At 42.7% G+C, this 27,823-nt stretch overlaps 3 protein-coding genes across 6 annotated transcripts; 2 read left to right on the top strand and 1 right to left on the bottom strand.

The window, feature by feature from the left end:
* Positions 1–369: 369 nt before the first annotated feature.
* LOC311508804 (SIN3-HDAC complex-associated factor-like) lies at positions 370–7,497 on the top strand. Its single transcript, XM_084573779.1, has 6 exons — positions 370–505; positions 3,186–3,313; positions 3,846–3,945; positions 4,086–4,200; positions 4,564–4,714; positions 4,962–7,497. Exons 2-6 carry the CDS (start codon positions 3,186–3,188, stop codon positions 5,269–5,271), a joined length of 804 nt encoding a protein of 267 aa, XP_084429905.1. The 5' UTR covers positions 370–505; the 3' UTR covers positions 5,272–7,497.
* A 1,811-nt stretch (positions 7,498–9,308) lies between these two features.
* On the bottom strand, positions 9,309–11,717 carry LOC311508677 (E3 ubiquitin-protein ligase TRIM21-like). The gene has a single exon (XM_084573580.1). It carries the CDS (start codon positions 10,971–10,973, stop codon positions 9,354–9,356), a length of 1,620 nt encoding a protein of 539 aa, XP_084429706.1. The 5' UTR covers positions 10,974–11,717; the 3' UTR covers positions 9,309–9,353.
* Positions 11,718–13,511: 1,794 nt separating this feature from the next.
* Positions 13,512–27,823, top strand: caprin2 (caprin family member 2). Of its 4 annotated transcripts, none has more exons than XM_084573412.1 (21): positions 13,512–13,601; positions 14,201–14,445; positions 14,525–14,587; positions 14,688–14,774; positions 15,535–15,773; positions 16,639–16,721; positions 17,619–17,732; positions 19,434–19,471; positions 19,631–19,816; positions 20,964–21,005; positions 21,082–21,237; positions 21,335–21,419; positions 21,788–21,837; positions 21,933–22,040; positions 22,733–22,834; positions 22,924–23,064; positions 23,441–23,585; positions 23,680–23,856; positions 24,024–24,085; positions 25,501–25,549; positions 26,478–27,823. In XM_084573412.1, the coding sequence occupies exons 2-21, from the start codon at positions 14,215–14,217 to the stop codon at positions 27,056–27,058; spliced, it is 2,739 nt and encodes a 912-aa protein (XP_084429538.1). In that variant the 5' UTR covers positions 13,512–13,601; positions 14,201–14,214; the 3' UTR covers positions 27,059–27,823. The 4 variants fall into 4 exon arrangements, with proteins under 4 accessions (XP_084429538.1, XP_084429537.1, XP_084429539.1 ...); XM_084573411.1 differs by having other exon boundaries at positions 19,583–19,816; positions 21,082–21,210; XM_084573413.1 differs by having other exon boundaries at positions 19,583–19,816; positions 23,680–23,796.

Below are 27,823 nucleotides of genomic sequence, written 5' to 3'. Positions count from 1 at the left end.
CCATGGCAACTGGCTATACCCCGTTTCCCGCGTAAATCCCCTTCCTTATATGGATATTGCTATGTTGCACGCAGAGAAACGTCACGGTTGTATGCAAATCACGGATGATTGAAGAAAATCAGAAAATGGTGGCGCGGGAGTTGCGTAGCGCGCAGGCGTGAACGTTTCTACTACGGCCACACTGCCTGCGTCAAGTTAATTTGAGATAGGCACCGTGGGGGCAGAAGTTGAATTGTTGGCTTTTCAAAATAATCTATCCTAAGTAAATCGAAACGCGACCAAAGGGCGTTCTGGTGAGTGCAGCTTTTAATTTGAAACTGCCAAAAGGAAGTGAATCTTGTTAATCCCGTGTTTTGACTCCTCGGCGGGTAACGTTAGAGCTTCGGGTCCTCGTCGACGTTGAAACACGCTGCATGAGACACACTTCTTCGTTTTCTAAAAAAAAGACCTTTCTGGACACGTATGGCACAAGTGTGAATCGCTCGGCTGTTCACTTTGAAACAAGGTAAGGGTGTTTTCTGACCGAATAAAAGCTTTTCAGGCACCCCGGCGCGTGTCGGCGTGCTGTAAACTTATCGGAGGATGGAGCTCCTCGTTGCACTAACGTTGCTCGAAACAACCAACAAGACAGTTCAGTAAACTTTGCTGTTGACCTACACAAAGCTCCGTCTTTATCAGTACTAAAGTTCTTCTTGCAGTTATCTCAGTAGTAGTGATTTTGTGTGCTTGCTTTCCCTCTGTTTTGTTGAGCGTGCTCTGTGTTCATGGTTCCGTCGGCTTTGTGACGCTCTCCTTCTCTGACGTTAGCCGGTTGTTCCTTTAGTTAGTTATTAGAGACATTATTTCTTCTTTAGCCAGCAGTCTGCCGTTAGCTTGTTAACTTTATTTAGTTCCAATGTGCCGTAACTGGTACGCACACGTCGCTCCGTCGAAGAGGACAAGCGTCTCGCTTCGTGTCATTCTCCTCGTCCGGATATCTGTTAACAACCAAGTCAAGTTAGAACGCTTGGCTAGCTTCAACTGCTGAAAGTTGCTAAACGTATTTCACAGCTGAGTTGAAGTCTCGAGCCGTTGTGTGTGAAGCTGATGCTTTTGTCGTGGTGGTGGTGGGTGTGTTGCCTGCGTCAGTGTCCGCCCCCCCCCCCCCACATACATTTGTAACGCAAGTCAAGGAATCTGCGAGTGAACAGCCGTAAAATGTCGTTTCGGTCGCACTGCACTGCGCAGTGACGGTCAAAGAAGACCACAAAAGCAGCGTAAATGTGAATTATGGACCGGGTTGCTAGTGTCGGAGACGTCCGCTGCATCCATTATCGGACACCGCGTGTGCTGCTGATCACTAGCAGTGCTGCTAAACCGGTTAGGTGATTTCATGTCAAATTCACCAGCCCCTGCGGCGAAGCCAATCTGTTGATTATTCCCCAGCGCACGCCTCATTGTATAGGCGACACTTCCCGTTTCTTCCATTGCGATTTGTTAACCAAATAAGTGAAGTGGCAAAACTGGACGAGACCAAAGAGCAAACGCGTTGACCTCTGACAGTGGAAGGCTGCGTCTTTTACGCGGGGACTGTGCTGAGTGTTTACGACGAAGAGCGCAATTATGCGTTATAAAAGTAAGGGTGAGATTGAACAACGTCGGTGTCCGATAATAAAAGCATGCGGCGGAGAGCTTCCACCACGTTGCGATCTGACAATAGGTGGCGCCTTATACACACTGTTGGTGTCCGAATGCAGGTTGATAGTTGAACATCACTGTAAACTTCACGATCATTTGATGTGCGAACACCTTTTGTGAACTCTCTGCACTTTATAGCCACATCCAGGCGGTTCTGCGGCTTTGAATCGCGGTTCTGCAGCAGGCAGCATCACATCGCATCAGTCGGCAGCGTGCCTCCTCCTCCTCCTCCTCCTCCTCCTCCTCCTCCTGCCATGTGCCATGCTTCAGTCAGGACAGGATTACACAATCACTGCCAGCATCACCGCACGGCGCCGCGTCACATTTAGAAATGTTAGAAACCTAAAACGATTCCATTTTCTCTCGCGCGCCGATTGCAGCTACACTCCCTAATTCCTACTTTGAATTTCAGTTGGAATGTTTTTATATTATTGTAGTATGTGGGGGAAAAGTAACGTTTTCTATTACTGCTTTCAACCGCAGTAAAAGAGGTGTAAATGAATACTGCACATGGTTAAGGCTGTGCGTCCAGTTCCAGCTCGACTGGCCATCTTGGCCAGATGTCGCCTCCAGTTGCATCAGCACCACTGTTGCATAAGCGACAGCCAGGCCACGCTGTTCCTTCCTCCAGTGATTCTGTGATAACCTGCTTTATCCCTCCCCTGCCTCCTCCTCCTCCTCCCGGGCTTACGTAAATGCGCATGTTACCCACATGGACCCGAGTTTTATTCTCGGTAAATCTATCTTCCCAAACGGTATGCTGAACTACAGCATGGCTTAAAGAGCAATGCTGTGCTTTCAGACACAAAACCTTCTGTCTGCAAGTCTTTATTACAATATATTAAAATTGATTGTTGTCTTCAAAACGATACTTCATAGAACTGCATTCTCCTGGTGATATCTGTTTGATTTAAGTGAGTTCTATTTTATTCATAAGTGGCTTTTCATTCATCCTGACAGTAACTCAGTATCTTTGAATTTGGGATTATCAGTTAAGCGTAAAAGGTATGACTAGTGATAGTAATGTGAACATAATTGATTGAAAATAATTGTAAAGAACTGCTTTAAATCCACTCTGAAATCATGAAATTTACCCATATTCAATAATAGTTTGTGTTAAAATGGTTAATCTGCACAGATTGCAGTTGGTATTTGCATTTGTCACTTTAACTCCATTTGCACACTACCTCAATGGTCATTCATTGCAGTTAAATTTTAATGTTGATACTTTTTACCGCCTATATTTATACTTGGAAAGCTAATTTTATTCTATATTCTATATTTATACTTTTGTTTTTTTTACTTATGGCTTGAATCGGGACCAGAGAAACCAATTTCGTTCCTTCCCATGTACCAACATGTGTCGTAATGACAATAAAGAATCCTTGAATCCTTGAAATTTGCAGGCACTTGAGTTAAACCAGGTTTTATCTTCTCCGGAGAGTGTTTAGCAGTACAGCATCCCCATTGTTTAACTATTGTATGTTTCTTGACCTGCGTTTCCACAGATGTTTGGCTTCCACAAGCCGAAGATGTACCGCAGCATCGACGGATGCTGCATCTGCAGAGCCAAGTCTTCCAGCTCCCGCTTCACTGACAGCAAACGCTACGAGACCAACTTCAAGAGCTGCTTCGGGTGAGTCTGCAAAACTCCACTCCCTGTAGTTTGACCAGATGTTTTCAAAGTGGCTGGCGTTAAGCTTAGATTGTGTGAGGTGAAAGGCACAGGTGCATACAGGTGTTGTATCAGCCATTGAGGATGTCATTATCACTGATGTCTGTGTCATTCACACAAGCACACACACACATTCACACACCAATACCAGGTACTGGAAGCAGCACGTTTAAGAACCTGCTCAATAACAGTTGGGCATGTGCTCCATGTACCAGGGATTGAACCGCTTACACTCTAGTTTGTGGACAACATGCTCTTCCTGAGCCACAGCCGCCCCACTGGTACCAGCTTCACCTGAGGGAAGAACACAAGACACCATGGCTGTTTATAAATATGTGCTCTTGTGAAATGCCATCACCCGGGTAGTATTTGCAGCTTTGTTTAAGACAGTATTTAATCCATTTCTTTTGAACGGTACCTCAGATCTCTGATACAAGACATGTAGAACGGTTCTTTTGATCCAGGGATGCACTTGTGATCTGACTCTCTGCAGGTTGGGTGAGGTGCGTAGCGGGGACATCTGTAATGCATGTGTCCTCCTGGTCAAGAGATGGAAAAAACTTCCTGTGGGATCCAAGAAGAACTGGAATCATGTAAGGAAACATCTGCAGCATTTCATTAGGCCTTGTACTGATGCTAAACACAAGTTTACAAATCAGTATTTTGTAATTAAGAATCATTTTGATTACATAATTTAGCTAAATGTTCTTTTCTGTCTCCTGTGTGGGTCCAGGTTGTCGATGCAAAAGCCGGATCAAGCATGAAATCCACACTGAGGACAAAGAAGATAAAGAAGAAGGTGCGGCCGAGCCAGTTTAGTCGGGTGAAGAGTGAGCTGAAGACAAACAGTAAGTAGCAAATACAGTTGTCACTGGAGCAAGATAGATCATTAGTTTACATATACTAATATCACAGTGTGAATGTCTCTCTCAGAGTCAGAAGATATATATTAGAGGTCATGTATCCCCTTCCCATATTACATTACATCCACCAGTAATGGAAAACTGACGCAGCAGTTTATTAAACATGTACAGATAGATTTTGGATGTGCTTAACCTTGTCTTCTTCTAGATGTCTTCATTAATTAGCTCTTGGAAAGTTGACTATTTAGGCACATGTGGTTGTCAGAGGACAGTGCATAGCTATAGGAACATTTGACTCCTCTCACACTGTTGTGAGATCATAAAAAGCATTATGTGTGTCTCCCCCAGACTCAGACGCCCACAGCACCACCTCCAGTGCCTCTCCCGCCCAGTCACCCAGCTATAGCAACCAGTCAGATGAGGGCTCAGACACCGACCTCTCACCTGGCACCACCCCGTCACCAGCCTTCTCTTTCCTGGACCTCACATACTGGAAAAGGTAAAACATGACATTAAAGACCACATTTAGTCCAACACTGTGTCCACTGCAATGGAAACTGAAATGTACACGTCTCTATTAAGGCACAACAACTTATTATGTTATGTTACCTTAAAAAGTTCCATAGACACGTACTGTTTATCTTCATTCACTTCACTTATTTGATTGATAGTAAAATTTGCAGTAACACTGTTGTAGTATTGCAGTTACTGAAGTTGAGGTTGACAGCAGTTTGTTGCTGTTTCAGGCAGAAGGTGTGCTGTGGCATAGTGTACAAAGGACGCTATGGAGAAGTCATCATTGACCCCCACCTGTACAAGCCTTGCTGTCAGAGGAAACCTAAACTGCACCAGCCACAGGAAGAAGGTGGGGAGCTGGAGGAGGAGGATGAGGAGGAAGAGGCCGAGGAAGAACAGGGATCTGGAAAAAATGCATCCAACATGTCTCCAGGCCCCATTCAGAAACAAGAAGAAGAGGTGATGGATGAGGACGGCGGTGGCAGCAGCACGGGGTTGGTATTTTCTCCAATGATGGACAAAGAAGTCGTACAACACTGATGTGTAGGACTCAGCCAAACCCTCCATGTACGGTCCAGACCTGCTCCTGCAGTCCTTTCAGACATCACTGACCTGGATATTCAGACTGGTTCTGTTTTCAGTGTCTTGGCTTGCTATGAGATTCTTGTTTTTTTTTGTAAATATTTTTTGTTCTTCTGTTTGTAATGCTGGATCAGCTGTTGCTGCATGGAAACCCGTAGACCTCTGGAATTCACCCTTTACTGTTTGGACGGAGCCATAAAGTGGAACATCCACTCTTTGCCTTTCCTCTTCTTAACTCAAAAAGCTGTTTGTCAAACAATTTTTTTTTTTTTTTAAAGAATCCATACATTTCTGGATTTCTGGCTTTATATGTAGCAGGTTATATAGTGTACATTTCCATTTTTCTAGTGATGAGCTCCTACGTAGCTGCTGTGGCTGCACAGAGAATGTGTCTAGCACAACACACACATTACTTTTTCAAACAGTTCAGTTTAAAACGGGACTTGAAATGCAAAACACAGTTCATGTTCAACCACTGCCTCATTAAGTGACACGCTAACTTTGCTGAGAGATTTATTTTCTTACCTTATGTCCATGATTGTCCTGTCGAGTTGAATTCTAAATGCTTCCTTGCTTTTTCTCAGATGGTTGGCAATTTTTATTTTCAGCATAGCCTAAAGAACTGATTTCCAGGGCCTGATGTACAAGTTTGAATGTCGCCAACCTTTTGACACTAGTTTAAATTTCACATTACAAGTGACCTGCCTACTGAACATTAACTTCAGTTTACTCAAGAGACATACTGTTATTAGTCCAACAGGAGGTTATGCAAAACACACTTACTGTGATGTTTCCTTCCACTATGAACTCTTAAATCTCTTCAAACCAAAAAAATAGTTCAGCTACAGTTTTGCACTTCAGAATTTTGAATCTGAGTTATCATGTGATATTCTGTACACACTGAAAACACACAACAATTGGCTAAATAGCAACAGTAAAGAATTTTTTTTTTTTTTTAAAGCAGATACTGGTCCATCGAAGTACTATAGCGGAACAGTGCATCTGTACCATAAAAGGAAAGTGGGGTTTCTTTGTTGTACATAGTACTTGTGTATTTATGAAGTCTGTAAATAATGAATGATTGGAAAAACTCCTCCTTGCATCATTGCTACAGTAAACCGATTCATGGTGCACATACTGTTCATAGAAAGCACAAACTAACATTCAGGGAGCCTTGGAGCTCTGAGACATGCAGCTCTCCTTTGAAACTGTCGAGTAAACCATTATAAGCTAAACAAACCCTCAGGAAGGCTGTGACACAGAATGAAACACAGTGGGACCTCTCTTCAGCAGCTTTCTCTGTATTCCAGTGATATCATTTTGCCAGTTTATGATTAATAGTTGAGTTTTAGTTTGGGATCTTAAAAGGAATGTTCTGAGGGTGTTAGTGGAACTTTTACTCAAAGCTAAGAGTATTTTGCATGAGATTTACACACCTTTTCAGCTAAATCTGCCTTGTTGGTGTGATCTTGTACAGCTTATATATATATATATTTTTGTATATAAAGGGATATGAGATATTTGATGTCGGCCATTTGCATCATGTTATGGCGCTTTGATTACTAAGTACAGAATTAAAAATTCCAGTAAGTGTCCAGTCAGATTTCAGATGGTGGACACGTTATTCCCATTTCCTCTGACAACATGTTTTGAAATAAAGTTTAGGTACGTAGAATCGAACTTTATGCCCAGAGACGCTTTACCAAAGCAACACACACAGCAGCAACCTATGTAACCGTACCAGAGCTGCGTACTTAACCTTATTATTAATATTGATATGTTCTATTTAATGTAAGGAAGTGTCCTCTTAACGTGTTGGTTCATATGTCGGCTAGATATTTGAGTGTTTTATTTCCACTACACTAAAACGTCTTGCTCTCTGTGAACATGAATACTATTCAGGATGATTATTCAAAGCTGTACTTCAGTTATTTCACAGTACTTCCTGTTTCTAGTATAGAGGGATCCTTGAACTCCTGATATTTTGGTAGAGATGCAACATGGGTGTTTTGTTCTTCACTTACGTTAGCGATGTGATGTACTCCTGTCTGCACTTAATCTAGAGAAGATATTTTAGTAGTCTGTCACAAAGAGATTCACTACTGTTTATTTGTTCAAGCAAAGGTTGTATTTTTATACATGCTTGTCATTTCTACTTGTTCATTAAATGTCACTTGTCATGTTCCAGTCTCGTCTTGGCTGATAATGTAAGGAAGTACTCCTCAAAGTGTGTGAGATGTCAAGATTCTGCCAAAGAAAGTGACGAGCGTGAATGAGAAAAAGAACTCGTGTGAAATGGAAAGTAATAAAACCAAATACAGGCATTTGGTTAGTTAATCTAGTGATGCCAATTATGTAATCGTGTGCGAGGCTGGTCGTTCTAATAGTGAGACTCAGGGACACACAGCAGTTAACATGCTGTACAGTAGTACCAGAGAATTGCATGAGTAGTAATAAGAAATTAGAGGACAGGAGTTTGGTGCCAGAAAAAAATAAATTAGAGGACATGTGCTCAGTGTTCAGTGCTGCCTAGGCCTATTGGAGCATAACTAAGGGTTGGTTCAATCCAGCCCCAACTATAAACTTGATCAAAAAGGAAAGTCTTAAGCCTGACCTTAAAAGTAGAGAGGATGTCTGCCTCCCAAAAACAAACTGGGAGCCGGTTCCACAGGAGAGGAGCCTGATAGCTGAAGACTCTACCTCCCATTCTACTTTCTGAAATTCTAGGAACCACAAGTAGGTCTGCACTTTGAGATATAAGTGATCTGTTGGGATGATATGGTTGATATGTTTGATACACAAATATCAGTACCATCTGAGTCCTGCAAACAGTTAAAATCAGTCCTATCATTTAAATTTCCAACATGGCTGCTGGACCAGTGATTTAGATTAACATTAACAGTACATGAATAACAGGAAGTTAATACACCATTAATTAGTAATAAGTCCATGTGTTTTTGAGTAATTTTTATTCAGAAATGCAAAACATTTTGAAGGACACACAAACTTGGATCGATGTAAGAACCTGGATGTGCAAGGCAGCATGTGCAAAAAAAAAAATAAAAAACATTCTTTCAGAAGTCTTTATACCATGTATCAGCAGACCTCATGCATCCTTTATTTACAGAGAGCAGTGTAATCAAGGGTAGATTTTTCTCAGAAAAAACAGGGCAGCAGTGAAAAAGTTAACATACTGACCACAGAAGTGTGGGTGCACGTCAAAAGGTAAAATTTGCAAGGAACATATTAAAGTAGATCAACAAATAAACACTGGTAGTAATGAAAGTGACATACAGAGCCATGTTGTGCAAAATATCAAAAATAAAATAAAATAAAACACACACCAAGTACATGAAGTACAAACTACTGAGAGGCCCATCACTACACAATAACACCATCATTACATACCTTTCAGTTATTTGATTAGGTATTTAAATTGGATACTGAATTAATTGGAAATTAGTATCATCATCAGTTTCATTATCTGCTCTGAAGCAATATCATGTACAGATATGATGCAACTGTCACTGTGACAGTAAAGTCAACACTGCATTTAACATTAGATAGAATAGTCCACAATATACGGAAAATGATGCTCAGTGTGAGTTCACTCAGAAGGCTGTCTTTATAATCACTCGCTTAAAACGCAACTGTAATCAGCTGACTGTGGGAGTTTCCGGTTTAACCTTTCAGATTTTGCCACAATCTCCATCAGCCATCTTATCTTAAATGATTCATTTATGTCTTTGCAGTCAAACTTTATAATGTTTCTGCTATGCAGCTTTGAGGTGTCATCTCAGTTTGAACTGCTGTGACCCTCCTCCACCCCATTCACCTCCAGTCCCTACGTCCAGGGTCCAGGTCAAGCACAACCAATGTCTAGACCAGGGGTGGGCTTAACCACTGGGTTTTAAATTTGACAGACAGGCCGGGCCAGTAGCAAACTGCCCTACCTTTTCCCCATTTTAACCACAACGACAAGAGAACAGGAGACTATTTGTTTTACCAGTAGTCCTTCTAATAATCATCTCTAATCCAGTCTAATCAGTGTGACTGAGAGGACAGATGACAAGAGGGGCAGAGTTGGTCAGACCATCATTAAGACACGGACCAAAGATGGGGTAGAGTTTCTCAGTGAAGTTACAGCCAGTAAAGGAGTAGATGAGAGCTGCTGTATCTACGTCATAAAATGAGACCAGACCCTCCTCATAGTCCACAAACACCCCCACCTTCTGAGGCTGGGACTTCAGACACAGAACAATGCTTGGATCATCTAGAGCTTTGTACTCATTACCCTTCTTCAGCCATATAATCCAAAGACCTGCCAGGGGGCTAGCTGCTATAGGTCCCTTCCTGTTGATCGACTCACTGGCCACTCCTAAATCCCATTTAGATTTACCCTTAACCTCAACTTCATAGTAAAATCTGCCTGAAGAGAAACTTTGTTTTCCTAGGACACAGGGACTAGAGGTGAATCTTTTTGGATTGTCTGGCCTGCACTTCTTAATATCACCACACCTGACTTGTTTCCCATCCTCAGACAGGATGAGAGCAGCATGCGCCGTATCAGGATCAAGAGTCACATCCGCTGCAAACTGCTGGACCCTCTTCAGCTCATCTTCAGTCAGCTTCTTCACCTCTTTACTGAGGGTCTCCTCCAGCTGAGCCACAGCTCTCCTCACAGTGCCCTCATACGATGAGTGAACTCTGACATCAGTCCAGTCTTTGGTGGGTGGAGCAGTGTTCAGTGATGATGAGTAGCTCTGGAGGAAGTGGAGGTGGTCTTCATCGTGTGAGAGCTGCTCCACCTCAGAGCTTCTCTTCATCAGCTCAGAGATTTCCTCTTCCAGCTCTTTGATGAAGCCTTCAGCCTGTCTCTCTGTAGCTTTCTGCTTCTCTTCAATGGTGTCAATGAGCTGAGCCAGACCTCTCTCTACAGACTGGATCAGAGCAGTGAACACCTGCACACTGGCTGCTGTCTCTATGTCTGCGTCTTCCTTGCTCAGCTCCACCGACAATTTGATCTCCTCAATCTTAAATTGTCTCTCCTGAATCATCGCCTGGATTACAGAATTATTTTTCAGTTGTGTATCTTTCTTTTGTTCCTGCTCTTTTTTCTGAGAGCAGACGCTATGTCTCTTGTGATCTGTCCCTGTGCACAAGCGACACATATAGTACGGGTTAGTATCACAGGACATCTCCAGAGGTCTATCATGCTTCTTACACATCCTGTCTTCCAGGTTCTCTACAGGGTCGATCAGCTTATGTCTTGTCATGCCAGTGATCTTCTGATGAAGCTCCAGGTGAGTCTCACAGTAGGAGTTCAGACACACCAGGCAGGACTTGAGAGCCTTCAGTTTGGTTTCAGTGCACACGTCACAGAGAGCGTCTCGTGCTTCGGCTTGTTTTTGGTCCGATTCTTTCTGAGCTGACACCCTGCACTCATCGTCCATCTCAGATAACACCTGCAGCTCAGGTCTTCTGTCAAAGACATGATTACACGCAGGGCACTGGTATTCTCCAATAACACCCCAGTGTTGTGTGATGCACTTCTTGCAGAAGTTGTGTCCACATGGTATGGTGACTGGATCGGTGAACACATCCAGACAGATGGAACACAGAAACTGATCTTCAGAGAGGTGACTGCCAGCTTCAGCCATATTACATCTACGTATGAAAGCAAATATATAGGTATTAACCTGAGTTATAGTCTAACAGTTCAGAGTCTTTGTATGTGAAATGTCAGCACAAAACCATAGAGACGTCCTGATTACAGCTGTATAAACTCAGCTTGTTTAAACACAGTAAATATTCTACACAGTACTCACCAGTAATCCCAGCACACCTTGATAGTAACTAGCTTATTTTTATCCTCCGAGAGAAACCCTTCTTGTGACTCTTCTGCAGTTTTTACCGTCAGCTACATGAGGAATGTGATCTTGTCACATTTCTCACTAAGCTCCACCTTTTACCATAAGGTAGTGTTCCTCAACTCCTTCCTGTTCCAGTAGGATTACAGAGACTAACAGTTAATTCATCACAGATTTACGGTTTAAACTTTGGGGGAAACAATAAATAAAAAGAAAGAGAGAAGGAAAAGAGAGAGAAAGAGAGAAAAAGGGGGGATTACTGATAATGTGCTGTCAGTGCCTCTAGAGGGAGCTGACTGATGAATGTCCTCGGGGGATGTCACTGGAGATGTCAACGGGGGGGCGGATAGTCACAGCCTTTTCCTGTTTGGTGCTGGGCAGGTAGCATACAGTGTTTAACTCTTGCTGCTTAAATTTAGATGGTGATTAAAAGAAACAACGAGCTCAAAGAGGTTAAAAGACTCATTTGAGCTGAAGGCTGATGAGTGACTGTGGGTTTATCACCATAAGCGGCCGCATCTGAATGATGGTTAATACAGAAAGATTGATTTTGCAACTTAAACATATCTTCCTGAAGCAGAAAACAGCAACTGTTTCAGCTGTTTTAGGTAAAATGACTAAAGAAAGGCAATTTTGAAATGAGTCATTTGTAGAATAATCCGCTGCATTTATAATATTGCATGTTCTAAATTTAGACTAAACAAAAACCTTTAAAGTATCTGCGCAGTAAACTAGTCAGTGTGTGATTTAAAACTGTAGACGACCCCTGCAGGTTGCCAGATAGCTAAACCTCATTCACCATTCATTCTTTCTTTGAAGGTCAGTAAAGAAGCAAAAGAAACAAATTTAATTTACTTAACTCTGCCCGTTAAGGGACAAGAACCTCAGACAGCCACTTAAATAATATTACCACTAAGTCAGTTTTATACTTGTTTTTTTAACGGCACATTGACAGCGCATAAGCCAATTTAACAAATGGAGGGGCCCACAGAGATATCTCCAATATCCCTCATCACCTTTCACTTGATCTACCTGATCCAGGGACCTTAACAGTCTCAGACTGGTAGTCAGGGGAGGTTTGTTCCCTTTCAACAACCCAGGCCAAGTTCAAGATGTTGTAGCAGTCCTCTGCCACCTGAGGGCAAAGCAGGACAACACATTACAGAGCACATTCAGACATGAGGATCTGTAGAACAAGAAAAAGCAGAGTAAAAGCAAATTCATTTGTTTGTGAAACAGTATACAGCAGCTCGGAACATAATAATAATTTATTAATCTGTCAAGGAAATAGTTTAAAACCCAACTGTAAAACTTGGTTGGAAGTGAAAACAACACTAAACTTGCTCAAGGAGGCAAGAGCTGATATTATACAGATGCATTTCTCACATTAAGCCTCAGTGGGGCAATAATTGTGTACTGCCTATATTGTTTATGTAATGCAATACAACCCAACACTTCTGTAAAACATTTCAAGCTAAAAATGATAATCTTCATGATGTGAAGGTTTGTTGTAAAGTAGGATTTCAAAAGTTTTATTTCACTTGTCAGCTTAAGTGTGTCAGCGTGTTTGTTTTCCTTTAACAGTTCATTGAACAGGTGAAAATTCACAGCTGATGATTCTTTGCTGACTTGAAGCAGGACTACTAAATATTTTAAGGTCAACAAAAATGAATGTAGGCTATTGAAAGAACATGTTTGGTGATCAGAGACAGCTCTACATTTGCACCAGTAAAGTCTTAGGTTATCTTTTCCTGTGTTTTCCTGTGTCTGCAAAAGATGCTTTAAACTAACAGGTAGAGGAAGCATGCTTCTACATGGTGTGTCCACCCATAGTATCAGAAAAAAATGGAGTGATAGAAAACATATTCATTGCTGACTTAAAGCTGCACCCTGGAGCTATTTAAAGAATATGGGATTGGGCGATCAGAAACACATTTTCAAATAAATGTTAATGTTTTTCCATGTCTGTGAATAGATTTAATAGATTTAAATAATCTACTTCATACTTAAAAATGGCCAAAGTCAACTAGTGACGCGACAAAAACGCAAAAGTCAATTTACAAACATTAAATCACTGTAGGAATCATTTAGCAATTTGATGAAAATAATGTTTTTTCTTGTTGTTGTTGTTGTTTTTAAGTCGAGGTTCTGCGTGTGCACTGACAGGTGCCAGAACCGGATGTAGTCCGGGTGGATTTTTTTTTTTCTTTTTTTTTTCTTTTTTCCACCCCGGCTGAGCGTGTGTGTGTGTGTGCGCGCAGACGGCCCAGTATAAAAAGGTATGATCCGACACTGGCGTGGCCTCTGCGATCTAAACATCACGGTTAGGAGAAGGGGTCCGGTTGGTTTCGGGGGGCTTTTCGGATGTCCAGCGGCGCCTACCGTGAGAATTTAAAGCGCTGGAGCCACAGACACGAGGTGGGTCAGCTGTTGTTGATGACTGAATGTGGACGCGTGGGGCGATTTAAATGGAAATCACCAAAAATATGAAGGCATGAACTTTGGAGCCGGCTTCCCAGATGAGTGTCTGGTCTTGTTGGGAGATATGTGCAGCGAAGTTTGAGTGTTTTAATCGACAGTGTGATCTTGACATGATTGTAGCAGATTGATTTAATTGCTCGTCACGCTGTGCGTAATTGCTTAACCTACCATTCTGTTAGTGTGAACCCCCACCCAGCCACCGGGACAAGTGATGCATCACGCATGCATGGGTGTTAAATTCCAACCAGCCTGCTTTTTTTTTTTTTTCTTTTTTTTTGCACAATTTGAGCTGGTGCTTTCCACTTCTGCCGCTTTCATGAATCATCCAGAGAGAGCACGTTGTTCACTGGCCGCTATAAATGCAGTGTCACGGGGCTGGCGGCCGCCCAAGCTGGGCTCACTCCATCCTAGGCTCTATTGAAACACTCGGCTTGGCACCGGCAGCATCTCATTCCTTTGTCGCAGCTGCATGGCACAAAAACCGCAGGGCTCTCTCTGGTTCCACATCCAAGACCATCTGTCTTGTCTTCTTCCAGTGTGTAGCTCAAACATGGTGCAGTTGTCTCCTTCCCCTACCCTGGATGTCACCCCGCCACCCGAGCACTCAGCGGAGGGGGAGGAAAGCCAGGAGGAGCCCGAGACCGGCGGAAGCCCAAAGGTGGGGTCACCCAGCGCGCTGAACACCCTGGAGGTCTCCACCGCCTACCACGGCTATGAAAACTACATAGAAGATGGCCTCATCTGCCTCAAACACAAAGTCCGCAACTTGGAGAAAAAGAAGGTAGGATGGTGACCGCTCTAAAAGCTTGATGGTCAAAGGCGGGCACCTGGGTTTTGTGACACTTCTCGTGTGCCCACAGCTGAAACTGGAAGGCTACAAGACGAGGCTGAACCGGGGCGAGGCGCTCAACAAAGATCAGATGGTGAGACCTAGTGGCAACTAATAAGGACCTCACAACTGCCAAACAAGTACCATGTGTTTAGAGCTTGTGGTTTGCTCTCTGTCTTTCTGCTTTGCATTAGGTCGCTGTGGAAAAGTATGAGGAGGTGCGGCACAACCTGGAATTTGCACGGGAGCTGCACAAAACCCTGGACGGCTTGACTCAGAATGTAAAGGACCCTGGTGATCAGACTGTCGCTCGCTTTGGTTTCTGTAGGACCTGGCTAGTCCGGTTGTTGTTGTCTAATCATAAGTTCCATAGGCCTCTGTGCCAAAAAATTCATTCAGAAGTTCAGCAACTTCTAATGAAGTGGCCAGATGTAATAATTATGATGCTATAGGTAAAATTATGTGAAGATAAGACTACCAATTAAGCTTCATTCTGTGTCCAAATAGTTCTTCGACTTAGTTTTGGTTTACACGCCTTAAACAGAGAGGCTGTCAACTGAAAGAATATTTGAGACATCTTCCATAGCATAGAAAGATCAGTAATGAGTTGCAAATAATGGACGGAACTGTTTTTATCCTTTAAAGGTAGTTGTGAAGAATTTAAGTCTCCACTTTGGTAGTTTTGGCTCTGCACCATTAGCGGCTAGCTTTGACTAGCTCAGTTTTTACTCATGAATTCATCTTTTTAAGGTTTAAGTTAGGAAACAAAATTTAACTTTAAAAGAATAATTAAGCCCAAGATGTGCTAATGAGCGAGCTTTATAGACGGTTAGCACGTTGGATTGGCTTTTTATGCTAGGTTCTGTGGATGCACAGTCATTTACTCTTAAATAAAAGCACTTTTGTTCGCTTTCCAGTGAAAATATCTCTACAACAACCCCTTTTGCGTCATTTAAGCATTAGGCTCTAAAAATGAACCTATAGAGATTTTTAAAAAATCGACTTTGATGCCACTCCTGGTATCGTCTTGCCCCCCTGCAGCTGCTGAGGGCCCAGAAAAAAGCGGAGAAGAAGGAGCAGTTGGCAACGGTGGAGATGGAGCGGAAGCGCTTGACCACGGTGCTCCAGGTCCAGCACCTCCTCGCTAGCCTGCAGCTGGAGCACGTCCGGATGGATGTGCTGGCAGGACGGAACCAGGCACCGCACGTAACAGCCCAGCAGCTGCACAGCCTGAGCCAGCTCGCCGCCATGCTAGGAGTCAAGAGGGATAAAAGACTGAGGTAAGGGCCACGGCTACACGTTGAGGTTTTCTGTCTTTGAAGATGAGCTCCCAGTGTTGGCTTTTTTGGAGTGGGAATGACTGCCTTATAGTCTGGATAGTCTCTAAAGGGACCGTTGGGTTTCTTTGAAGTGGAGTAGCAGGATTTACTTATCCATAGTCTGTGTACTACCTACAGAAGATTGTGGTCAGGACACCTCCAGTTTGGAGAGCCTTTTGGTAGTATCTGCACAGAAACCAAGCAATGAACACTTGTGGATGGGGTCAACAGCAAAACATTTTCATAACCAAACACGACAACCGCCAAACACCTATATCACTTTGGAATATTTTCACCTTAATCTCAGACAGGAACCTGGAGTTTTTGCCCTCCAAAACCATTGGATTCGGTTGACAAAACTGGTAAAGCTGCTGGTTAGAAACCTTAGATGAACTGAATTAAGGAATAAAACCAATGATGCAAACAAACAAACCCAATGAGGCACCATACTTTCTGACAACAATTGCCCAATACCCTAACCCCACTGCAAAGAAACGGAAGTATCCCTTTAATTTCTCCAGAGTTAATGGGGTCATTGATGAACACGATGACTCATCAGTTGTGTCACCGGGAGCACAGATTTCTTGGGCCCAGTTTGGTTTTACCCTGTTGTTCCTGTTCCTGCCCACAACACCCCCACACATGCTGCGTATTGATGAGGCTACAAGTGATCAAAAACCACAGAATGCTTCAACAGCAAAGGCTCTGTGTTGGATCTGTGGCCAAGTAAACCACAAAGCAACATTTGTGCTGTTCTGTTCTCTGCTGAGTGTTAGAACGGATTCATTGGTGGCTTCTCTTCTGTCCTCTTCACTGTGTGCTGTAGTTTAGGTGAGCAGATGGAGCAAGCAGCTCTGGTCTACTTGGACCTGCTGGAGGGAAGAGACAAGCCAGTGGCTGGTTCCTCGTGTGAGTATCAAAAGGCAATATAAGCATTAATCTGTCCAGTTGATCTTTGAACTGCTTAAGTGAATTGCCAACGCTACCATCTTGTTTTCATTGGTTATGGTTTTTGTCCAGGCAAGTGTGTACATTTCTTTAGCAAATATGTTTGCAGAGGTTCTCTAGGATTTGTTAATCAATGGTGGAAGCTCTTGATCTCAAATTTGGCTGGTTTTACCTGACAGAAACATGTTGACATGTATACTGAGCACTTGCTGGCTGTTTTTGCTTCGCTCAGTGGTCCTCGGTTTAGGTCAGTGATTGTGGAACCTGGGTCATGTGATGCAGTATTCAAACTCCTCTACAGGCAATGGAAGTGTTTTTGCTCTGATTGAATGGTATGCTACTACAAAACCACCCCCTCAAAACATCTCCGATTTAAACTGATCAAAATCCTTTTCGGATGTGCATTCATTATGCTTCTTGCCTGAAGCTACAAGGCCACTAGAATGCTGCAGCATTTCACTAGAATGCCATGGGCCGCCTGTCAGTCTCGAGGCTGCTGAATTGTTTTGAGGCCAGTAAAGTTCTAAGGAACTCCTCTGCAGCAAAGGGAACTCTTTCTTTCCCTGGGGCAATTCTCTTCAGAACCAGTTTCTGAAGGTTTTGGGACTGCACTTTAAGGCATTAAGATCAATTAGTCCTGAAAAGATGAGTTGCCATTTGTCTTGAGTGATACTTTCCACAATATGGATTACTACAGTACGGTAATAGGGCTGTTTGCTATAAACCAACAACATTACTGATGGTCTAAAACACAATAAAAAGGTAAATGATGGGGGGATTAACTTTTGACGATGCTCATCTGTTAGCTGAGAACTCTTGCAGGTGACACTGGAATTTATTTATCTTTTTTATTTCCAGATAAGCAGCTGAAAGAGACGATCCTCAGGCTTTTGAATTGCAAGTACTTCAGTTGTCTTCCACCTCCACCCAACAAGACTCCAGAGGTGTTGCTGAGCTCAACCACCCACAGCGGTAAGGGCACACTTGGATTAATGTTTTGACTGTTGGCCTGGCGTAAGAAATTAAGTTTTAGTACAGTAGCAGTGATTATTTATATACATTTTTTCATGTTTAAGCCAACTAATGTCGTTGGCTACTTTTGTTGGTGCCAAACCTTTCCCAAAATGTGCAGCCATATTTTAGTTCATCTTGCCTTTTCTTATATACAGTTGGAACCAGAGGGTTTACATACTCTATATAAAGACACATTTTTGTTCCTCAATGCCTGACTTTTAAATTGGATTAAACATTTCCTTTACATATCCTAGGTCCAAGGGCGTTTACATACCCTTAGACTAATATGCCTTCAAATTATTTGTGAAAATCCAGATAATGTCATGGCTTTGGAAGCTTCGGATTGGTCAAGTGATAACATTTGTGTTGAATAGGGGTACACATGATGGGAAAATCAAAAGAAATCGGCCAAAATATCAGGAAGAGAATTCTAGACCTCCACTAGTCTGGTTCATCCTTGGGTACAATTTCCAGATGCCAGAAGGTGCCACGTTCATCTGTTCAAAGAAAATGTACACCAGCATAAACACCATGGGAATGTCCATGCATCATACCGCTCAAGAAGGTGACGGGTTCTGAGTCCCAGAACTGAACGTGCTTTGGTGTGAAATCTGCGTATCAACCCTTGAACAAAGACCTTGTGTATATGCTGGCTAAAGATTGTGGGAGAGTCATTATCCACGATGAAACGAGTCCTGTGGGCATGGGCACTCAACGAGGAAGCCATTATTCGTAAACGACATTTGGCACAACAAAAAAAAAAAGGCAGATTAGTTTGCAAAATCATGAACTTGAAAACACCATTCCAACTGAAGTATGGGAGTGGCATCTTTTTTGTCTTTCCACAAAACATTCACTAATATTGGACCCTATTAATTAAAATACAAGTAAATGGAATGCAATAGAAATACCATAAATGTAAATCACATGGAAAATATTTGTACCAAGGGGAATTACAGCAATACAGTATCAATCAGAGAAACGCAACAATCTTATAACCCATATTCCTCCATCAGTCATCCAAATACAGAGTAATACAGTTCCACCTTTGTTCAAAAGTGTACATTTTTAGTTCCAAATTATCCTTCCATCATTTTCTTAGCAATCAGTAAAAGTATCCCTAACATGTATCTTTGATCTGACCCATATGTCTCCTTAGGTATAGCTCCCAGTAGGAATAATCAGTGGGTCTAATGGGGAGTTCACTTGTTAGATTTTGTCAGTTTCTCCCTCACCTCTCTTCCAGAATCCCTGGATTACAGGGCATTCCCAAAGGATATGTGAATAATCTCCAATGTTTACACATTTTCCCTGAACACAATTATACGTTAGGTTCTTTCACAAATTATGAGAGGTGTATTTGTTTTTAATTTGGAGTCAAATTCTTTCCATAACTGACTATTAAGTCCTTTATGACAATTTGCACACATGTAGAAATACTGAAGCAACATCTCAAGACATCAGCCACGAAGCTTTGGCCCTAGAAGTTTGCATTAACTGAAATGTTAATGTGAGCTCTTGGCTCACAGGATTGACTGGACTGAGCAAAACGACGGGAAATATAATCTTACAATGGAAACAAATATATATTGTATCTTTCCTGAAAATGAATGGCTAATTTAGCCTTCTCTCATTTATTTATTTTTTTGTCCCTGTTAGCCACATTAAAGTCGAACTCAAATGAAGTTTCCAAGGAGGTAAGACCAGTTTCAGTTTTTTCTTCCCCCAACTATTTTAGTGCCATCTGTCTGTGTGTTACTTGAAGCATGCTCCCAGGATGCACTGATGCTCTGTTGGTGATATGGCAGTTTTTCAACAGACTATACCTAACTGACATGGAGACTCCTCCCACTCAGAACTGGAAGGATGACTTCCAGGGCATTGGGGAGCGAGAGCCTCCCGATTCCTGGGAAATGGAGTACCCGGATGGACCCCCAGCACCACAAACTACAATCCACAAACCATGGAGAGGAGCTGCTACTTTAATCCCTAAAGTCATCCCAGTTGCGACAAAGAAACGGACTGCTGCTGACTGCAAACAGGTGACTTATTGTCTAACTCTTCCTGGCACTGGACTACACGTTGGAATTAGGTTGATGGACAAAGAATAGTTGAACCAGGATGTCCTAGCACTGTTCAGGCTAGTCTTTATACTTTTGTATTTCAGCATAATCACGTTTGTCCTTTCCACTACTTAAAATCCCCTGTCAGTCTTCCTGGTGGGGGTAGACGGGTCCTCTGTACTCAATAACACGTTCATGCTCCTGCACTCTTTTGCTTGGTGAATCATTGTTCTTTATTAATTTACTCTAAACATTGTCCTGGGTCACAGATGTATGCTAACTTGCCTCTTATCAGCCACAGTTACATTTGAACTGATTTAAGAGTTTAACTATGACATATGTGGTTTTGTTGGAAATATGGAGCCAAGTATTGGTGCCAATCAATAATGGATTTGTATCGGCTAAAGAGAGCCAGTAAAATACAGGTCCCTTGTTTTATGGGACTCCTAGGTTGTAGAGCAGCACACCAGTTGGAGATTGCTAAGATGGTCTTTCTTCCATCTCTGCAGAAGACTTCTGAAGCTTGGTTTGCGTAACGGATCCAAAAGGGCCTTGGTTACCTCCCCACAAACTCATTGGCTACTCAGTTTGCTGGGTACCAAATCTAAGAAGAGTCCCAATGATTCTAAACTTCTTCCATTTCACTCATGAAATGCTTTACCAGATTTATTTTTGCACAGTTCAGCAGTTTCTGAGTTCTCAATGGGACACAGTGGTGTAGCAAAGATTTTAGCTTCTGAAATGAGACCCATGGCTTGTGAAAAAGCTATGCTAGCATTAGTAGCTACAGCTGTTTCAGTGTGCCGGATGCATACTGTATGTGATCCACATATCAAATCTATTTTGATAGGGACTTCCCTAGCCTCGGTTGACTTGCATGTTATGCAACTACATTACAAAAAAAACTAACCTTGTTCTGCATGGCCAGCGTCTGCCTGGGGGCTGAATAATTTTGGCTGACAAATGGTTGATTAAAAAAGAAAAAGCCACTGAAAAAGGATTATTTGACCTTTAGAATTTGGATTTTTCTGCTGCTGCAGTAGTTTCCTTGAATGCAAAGACAACTGGTGAGACTGTAATTATCCACAATGAACTTGCTGATTGATACAATGATTATTCTCCCCAGAGAAAAGAGAGGAAAGCCAGAGGAGCGCAAAATGCCAAGTCGGTAAGTACAGAGCCTGTAGTTTATATTAGAGATGTCTGTGCACTGTTTGACAAACTATCGATTTGATTCTCGACAGGATGTTCACATGGTCATGCCTGCAGAGGTTTTCAACTCCCCGTCTGCCTTACCAAAAGACCCCATTCTGAGGAAACAGAAACTTGAGGACCTCATGGCAAAGATCCATGGCTCCTTCAGTTTCATGCAGGTGGACTTGAGCTGTTTACAAACCCATGTACATAATATCCATGCAGTACTAAATGACACTATGATTGTGAATGTTTGGCCTACTTTACTAGTGACAGGTTTTAAAATGTTGCTGTCCTGCTCAGGACTCTCTCCTGGATGGTGATGTCTCCCCTACTAATGGCCCCCCCAGACTGAAGAAACGTCTGTCTGGATCCCCTTCTGCCCTGGGTAACTCAACCTATGTACCAATCAATGAAGACTGCTTGCTATACAGACAAAGATGATATGAAAATTCTGAAACATCTGCTCAGCTAAATTTTGAATAAAGCCATTTGTTTAGATGTCAGCATTTGAGGGTTGTTACAAATTGTGTAATGCTGCGTTGTTAAATGCCCTGTGCCTTTTATTTAATCTGACTCGCACTTTATAATGTGATATTCTGACATATAACCCCTAAATGCAAATTCGTGGTTCCCTAATCTGTAATGGTATACCATTACTAATCCAATACATATCACAGATGCATGTCGCAAACTTGAGTTCTGATTTCAGAGACTTCCGTGACCAGTCTTGTTTTCCCTCTCCCAATTTACCAGCTCAAGAAGATTTGTTGAGCCCTGCTGATGTCCTGCCCACACCAATGCATGTAAGCCCCCCCCCCCCAAAAAAAAGAATCTGTCTCTGTGCTAAATCTGTTATGAATAAAATCATTATCACATCTCCCTTATTTCCCACATTCAGTCCACCCCACTGCCTACCAGGCTTATGGAGCGCAAAGCCAGTCTGACCAATGGGGATCAGTGCCTAGAGACCTGTGACTTGGACCTTTCATCAAAAGACCTACCTCATGTAAGAAACATCACCGTACTGTTGGTTCCAACCATAGACTGTATATAAATATGGGCAACAAGTCCCCGCTTCCTTCCATTGGCTAAACTCACCCTATTTTCCTGGGGATTTGGGTGGCACCATCTTGTGAGTTTGAAGGCAGAGTCTGTGCAGTACGGTGTGAGAGTGGAGCCACATTATCGATGACCCACCCAAACTTCCTCCAGACTCGGTCGCATTTTTGTTTAATTAATACTACCTCCACCTTACAAGGAAATGTTGGATTATACAACATTTGGATGAATTTATTATCCCCCGAACTCTCACACTCCCACAGGACCGCTTCACGGAGCACTTGGCATAACAACTGGTAGTCATCATTATGTCACGTCCTGTTTCTATAGCATCAAATAACTAACTAAAACGAAAAATTGACACTTGATTATGCATTACCATTATGTGAACTACTTAAAATGACAGAAACCTTACTTGAAAAAAATTATTTGGTGTACTTTAGTGTTTTAGTTTCGCCAAAGTCCTGTCCACTAACATGGAGGGGGTGGAGCTTATGACCTATACTGCAGCTAGCCACCAGGGGGAGCTCTACTTGCTTTAGCTTCACTTTTGAAGAGCTGTTCTGTTCATCTTTATACAGTCTATGGTTCCAGCATAGACTGTATATGAATGTTTAAATTGGTCTTTCCTCCTTGCAGGAACCTCTCCAGTTGTCTGAAAGGAATGTGTTTTCCTCACCGCCACTCTACCGCAGGGAGTCGACCATCTCTATCAATATGGAGGAGAAGACCCGTCCTCGGGTAACTGGGCTTTCTTAGCCATGTCACCAGAAAGTATGTTGGCTACTGTGACGTGTTAAACAGTATGAAGGTTTCTTTTTGTTGTCCAGACACCTGTTACTGATTCAGGGAAGCAGTCCCCCTGTAATGGGGTGGCATCATGCACCTCAACCCCGCCCCAGGGACAGGGTTTTTCTACTCCTCCCACCAGGCGAAGTCTTACCTCTGCACAGTTTCAGAACATCCAGTCAGTAAGTTTTACCAATTTTTTTTATTTCATCAAGGCACCAAAGTACAGTTATGTGGTTTACCCTTTGGTTTGATTAGACCAGTTCAGACGAGTTATCTCAGATCCACTCAGCAAGGTAGAAGGTGATGGATGGAAAAATGCCATGCAGTCAAAGAAGTAGCTGAAGGTATCCAGAGGCTAGTTGTGTATCACACTGCATGTATTTCTCAAAGCCATAGAAGCATAATCAAGTGACCTGAGGTCACATTCTGTGCCAGATGTGAACTGAAATGTCTTAAATGCATCTGCGCACAATCTGAACATCTATATCTAGACCTGAATGGGACCTTGTGCAGTTTCTGCAAGCTGCTCTGGTGTCCATTTTCTGCTTTCTATAGGTCTTCAAGGTGAATGCCTCCTTACCCCAAAATGGGGACATGAACTACAAACCAGACTCTACAGTTTTTTCTGAACCCAGGTACAGCACTGCCAGTACCCAAACACCACCAGAGTTTGCTCCATCAGAGGATGAGCAGCAGTCAGGTATGTTGAGATTTATGTTCCTTGACTCCTAACATTCCCTGGTTCAATAGTCAGTGGTCTGAGACGCATTTGTTGGTGTGTGTGATCTCTCTAGAATACCAGTCAGATTACTCAGTCGGCACTGGTGGACAGATCTTCCTGTCCCCCGGGCAGTCAAGTGGAAGTGTGACTCGTCCCAGAGAGTCGTACTACACTAGAGGATCTGTGAGAGGTATGGCACGTGGCGGCAAGGGACTGGCACAAACCTTTCGCTCCTCTGGTTGGCACCGAGGTATCTATCCTCACCTTTCCTTTTCCTCTTTTAGAGTTTTCCCAACTGCATTTTCTATCTCTTTTTGCTAAACAGCTGTTTAGGAACACGTATGGTGTAGTCTTGGCTAAAGCTTTGCATGATGTCGTTCTTATTCAGGTTTTTCTAAAATGTACTTTTCCCCCTAGGAGGATCCTACATGGCCCAGGCTCATCTTAGGGACTCTGGCCCTCTCCTCTATGCTGCAAGAGTAAGTCAACCCATATTGAATTACTTTGTTTTATAGTATAATCTGATACAGTGGGCAGTCACTTTTGACTTTTTCATTTTGAATGTTGGACAATATTAGATACTGCTGAACTTAAATTTATCAGGTCATTACAACTGAATATTTAAAGTAGTTTACATCTTTCAACAGACGGCATGCTTAAGATTCATGATTGGGTAGCCTTATTACTGCCCTGTAAACCAATCTGATGAATAAAAATTAAAGGCAAAAGAGAACAAAGGCTCGCTCGCTGGGTAATCAAAAGCACTGAGTGGATTAGTTTAGATTCCACTTGAAAATTGCTTGTGACTAGAAGGCATTTTGCTGATTGCTAGATATCGGTTTTCCATCCCTTCTCTCACTTAGACATTGGAGGCACCAGAAACAAAAGGGAATGCATCTTTATAGTTGGAATGGAAATCAATAGATTTCAGTAGCTTTAAACGATTTTAAAAATTGCGTACAAACCTCAACACTGAACAGAACTCTCCATGCACAGTCGGTGTTGGATCATGTACTGGTTAAAGGATCGTAAGCGTCACTGCAAAGTCATTTTAGTGTGTGGTAGTTCATTTTGAAATCCTAAGTTATGATAAATTACATTGACACAATTTCTTAATATCAAATTAGTAATGCATTTTTTTTAAAATGCCTATTAAGGCTGCTTTCACGCTTAAACATTTACTGTGTTCACATGTTTCAAAACGTGTGAACACAGCAGTCACGCGGTTATGGAACCAATGAATTGAGCTCGGCCCGGCGACGGTGGTCTCCTACAGTCTCTGAGGATATTAAGTATATGATTAGAGAATTAACAGGTCAAACTTTTCAGTTTTTGCATCCTCCAGCAGTCTTGCACTACATATAGTGTGATTCAAAACTAATCTGTTGCTTCAGAACCAAAGATGCAGACTTTAGCTTATTTTTTTATGTGAAATGGAAGCGTGTCATGTGTGGAATGAATTCCCTCAGAGTCCCCAGTTTGACTCATGGCTGCACAGCTGGATCTGTGCTGCAGGTCCTTCCCCTTCTTTCCTTCTCTGGTTTAAAATAAATGAATCTGGCTTGAGGTACTCTAATGCAATAGTCTGTAATACGCTGAAACAGACGCAAAACAACAAATTATCCAAATATAGTTGGGCTAAACCATTGTCAACTTCATTTTATCTTCTGCCTGCTTGTTTCTTGCAATATTGGACTACATTGTAGTAACCCTATGCTTTAGTACAGTGTAATGGAAATATAGCTGAAAATATGAAATGACTGCTGTGCGCTTTTTTTGGACATCAGTTATATCTTTTAACCAGAGAAAACATGCTACTAGAACACCAGCGACAAGTATAAGTTCTCCTTTATGTATACATGCATTTTGATTGTGCCTCTGTGGTCTTTCTCAGGACTCTGGATACCAACACAGCAGACGAGGAGGAAGACAATACTCCAGTGGTAAGAACACAAGCAAACGGTTGTTGCAAAAACGTAAAGTTGGTGAAATGTTCCCTGTGGACCATTATGCACTGTATTCATGCATGTCATTTTGTTTTGGTTGATTAAGCAACTGTTTGACAATTGCAATATGAAACTAACATTTTGTTAATGAGGCTCATGCATACTGTTGTACAAGGTTGTTCAAAAGAGGACAAATTAAATGGCATAATGGCTTGCCGTTGGTGTACAGGATATTAGGTTGGATAAGGTTCCATAAAAGCACAAGTCACAAGCATTCCTCTTCAATGTTCCAACCTGTGCTTGTGTGCTCTTTACTGACGCTTGATAGACTTGGCTCAATTTCTCAAAAGACAGATTAAACTGTCAAAGTAATGAAGTAAACCCAGAAAAAAAGGTCCTGAAAAGACTATCAGCCAAATATTAAGGAGGCAGCGTGCTAGGGGGAGGGGAAGAAGGTACTCGTAGTTGGTGAGGCATTCCACTTTGACTAAGAGGTTCTACTTTCCAAACTCTACTAAAAGTTGCAAAGATGACCCTCTGTGCTCATCTGCTGATGCTCCAGGAGTGCATTCTACACCTGAGTAGAGCCTTCTTACATTATCTGAAGGCCTTGCTCTTGGTTCTCTCTGGAGTAGTTGGGGAAGTTTAGTAGAATAGACTGGCATTCTACGCAACAGTCGTTCAAGATCTCTTGTTAGGTTCAGATCCAATGGGCTACACCTCATGGCCTATACCATGACCTGGATGACTGAGAACCTTAACACACATGTCCAGATGTAAATTAAACATGATCAGCTTAATCCAGACTGAACGATGCAGGTTTGGAAACCCCTCACCATCTGCACTTCTAGTGCACCAGAGTCCTCAAACGATGTGCATCACTCCTTACAGTTACTCTGTTAATTATTTTGTCTTGATTCTGCAGCAGCCTGGAGCGACTCTTCACAGGTGAGCAGCCCAGACCGGGAGGGAACCTTTGCGGTTTTGGACTCGGGGCATGGGGATTCCCTGTCGGTCTCCACCATTGAGGTCCCGCTCACTCCTCACAGCCACCACCACCACCACGCTACCCTGCTCCCCATGCAACTCTACCCGCTCACTCAGCCGCTGAGAGTGGCCTTCACCGCCTCCCGCACCGCCAACTTTGCCCCGGGCAACCTTGACCAGCCCATTGTGTTCGACCAGCTGCATAGCAACCTGGGGGAGATGTACGACACCCACATCGGCCGCTTCACCTGCCCCGTAAATGGAACCTACGTCTTCATCTTTCACATCCTGAAGCTCGCCATCAACGTGCCACTCTATATTAACCTCATGCGCAACGAGGAGGTCATGGTGTCGGCGTACGCCAACGACGGAGCTCCAGATCACGAGACGGCCAGCAACCACGCCATCCTGCCTCTCTTCCAAGGTGACCAGGTGTGGCTCAGATTGCATCGTGGCGCCATCTATGGCAGCACTTGGAAGTACAGCACATTCTCTGGCTTTCTTCTGTATCAGGACTAAACTGTGTGCTGAACAGCCCTCTTCTCCCAGTGTTTACCGTTTGCTTTGCACTAAATGGCGATTTAAACTGACCTTTCAGTAATGGGCTCAGGCTGCATGTCAGTGCCCTGTAACCAAAAGTCCACAACATAAGGTATGAAATGGTGAATGAACTATACTCTAAGCCATTATCTACATTTGCAATGGAGGTTGTGAGAAACCGTGTGTAGTTCACAATGCTGGTGCTCTGTCTGACTGATACTAGGCTATGAACTTGTGTCATCTGGCTTGAAATCATCTAGCAGCACATCTCCTGTTTACCCCACAGGTCTCTGATTTCAGTGAGAACTCTGATGCAATGTTATGAATTTGTGCCTTTTTGTTTTCTGAATGGCTTTAGGATGAGTGGCCAGGTGTCAAAAGGCTAATGAACGGAATGGCTGACTTATGAGATGAATTATAACTTGATCTACTCGCAGCACTTCGCTTGATCCTATGCATTAAGTCTTACTTTGCTCTGTGAATGTGAAGCTGAGGAAGAAAATCGTGTGTTCTTGGTGGTGGGTGTGGTGTTGAACACTAGAGGCCAACTTGTGCACTAAAAGACTACTGTGGAGCATATTTGGTCCTTTGATATGCCTAAATAAAAGATGAGCAGTTAAACTTTGTTATCTAAAGTGTTATCATCTTCTACGCTTCTCACGCTTCACTTATTCTGGACGGTTGGATTTTCGTTTCCTAGCATTATTTCCTTCAGTAACCATGACAAAAAAGTCTGTAGACCGA

The sequence above is a fragment of the Chelon labrosus genome, assembly GCF_963514085.1.
Source record: "Chelon labrosus genome assembly, chromosome: 23".
Lineage (NCBI taxonomy): Eukaryota > Metazoa > Chordata > Actinopteri > Mugiliformes > Mugilidae > Chelon > Chelon labrosus.
This window is presented reverse-complemented; position numbering and strand designations above follow the sequence as displayed.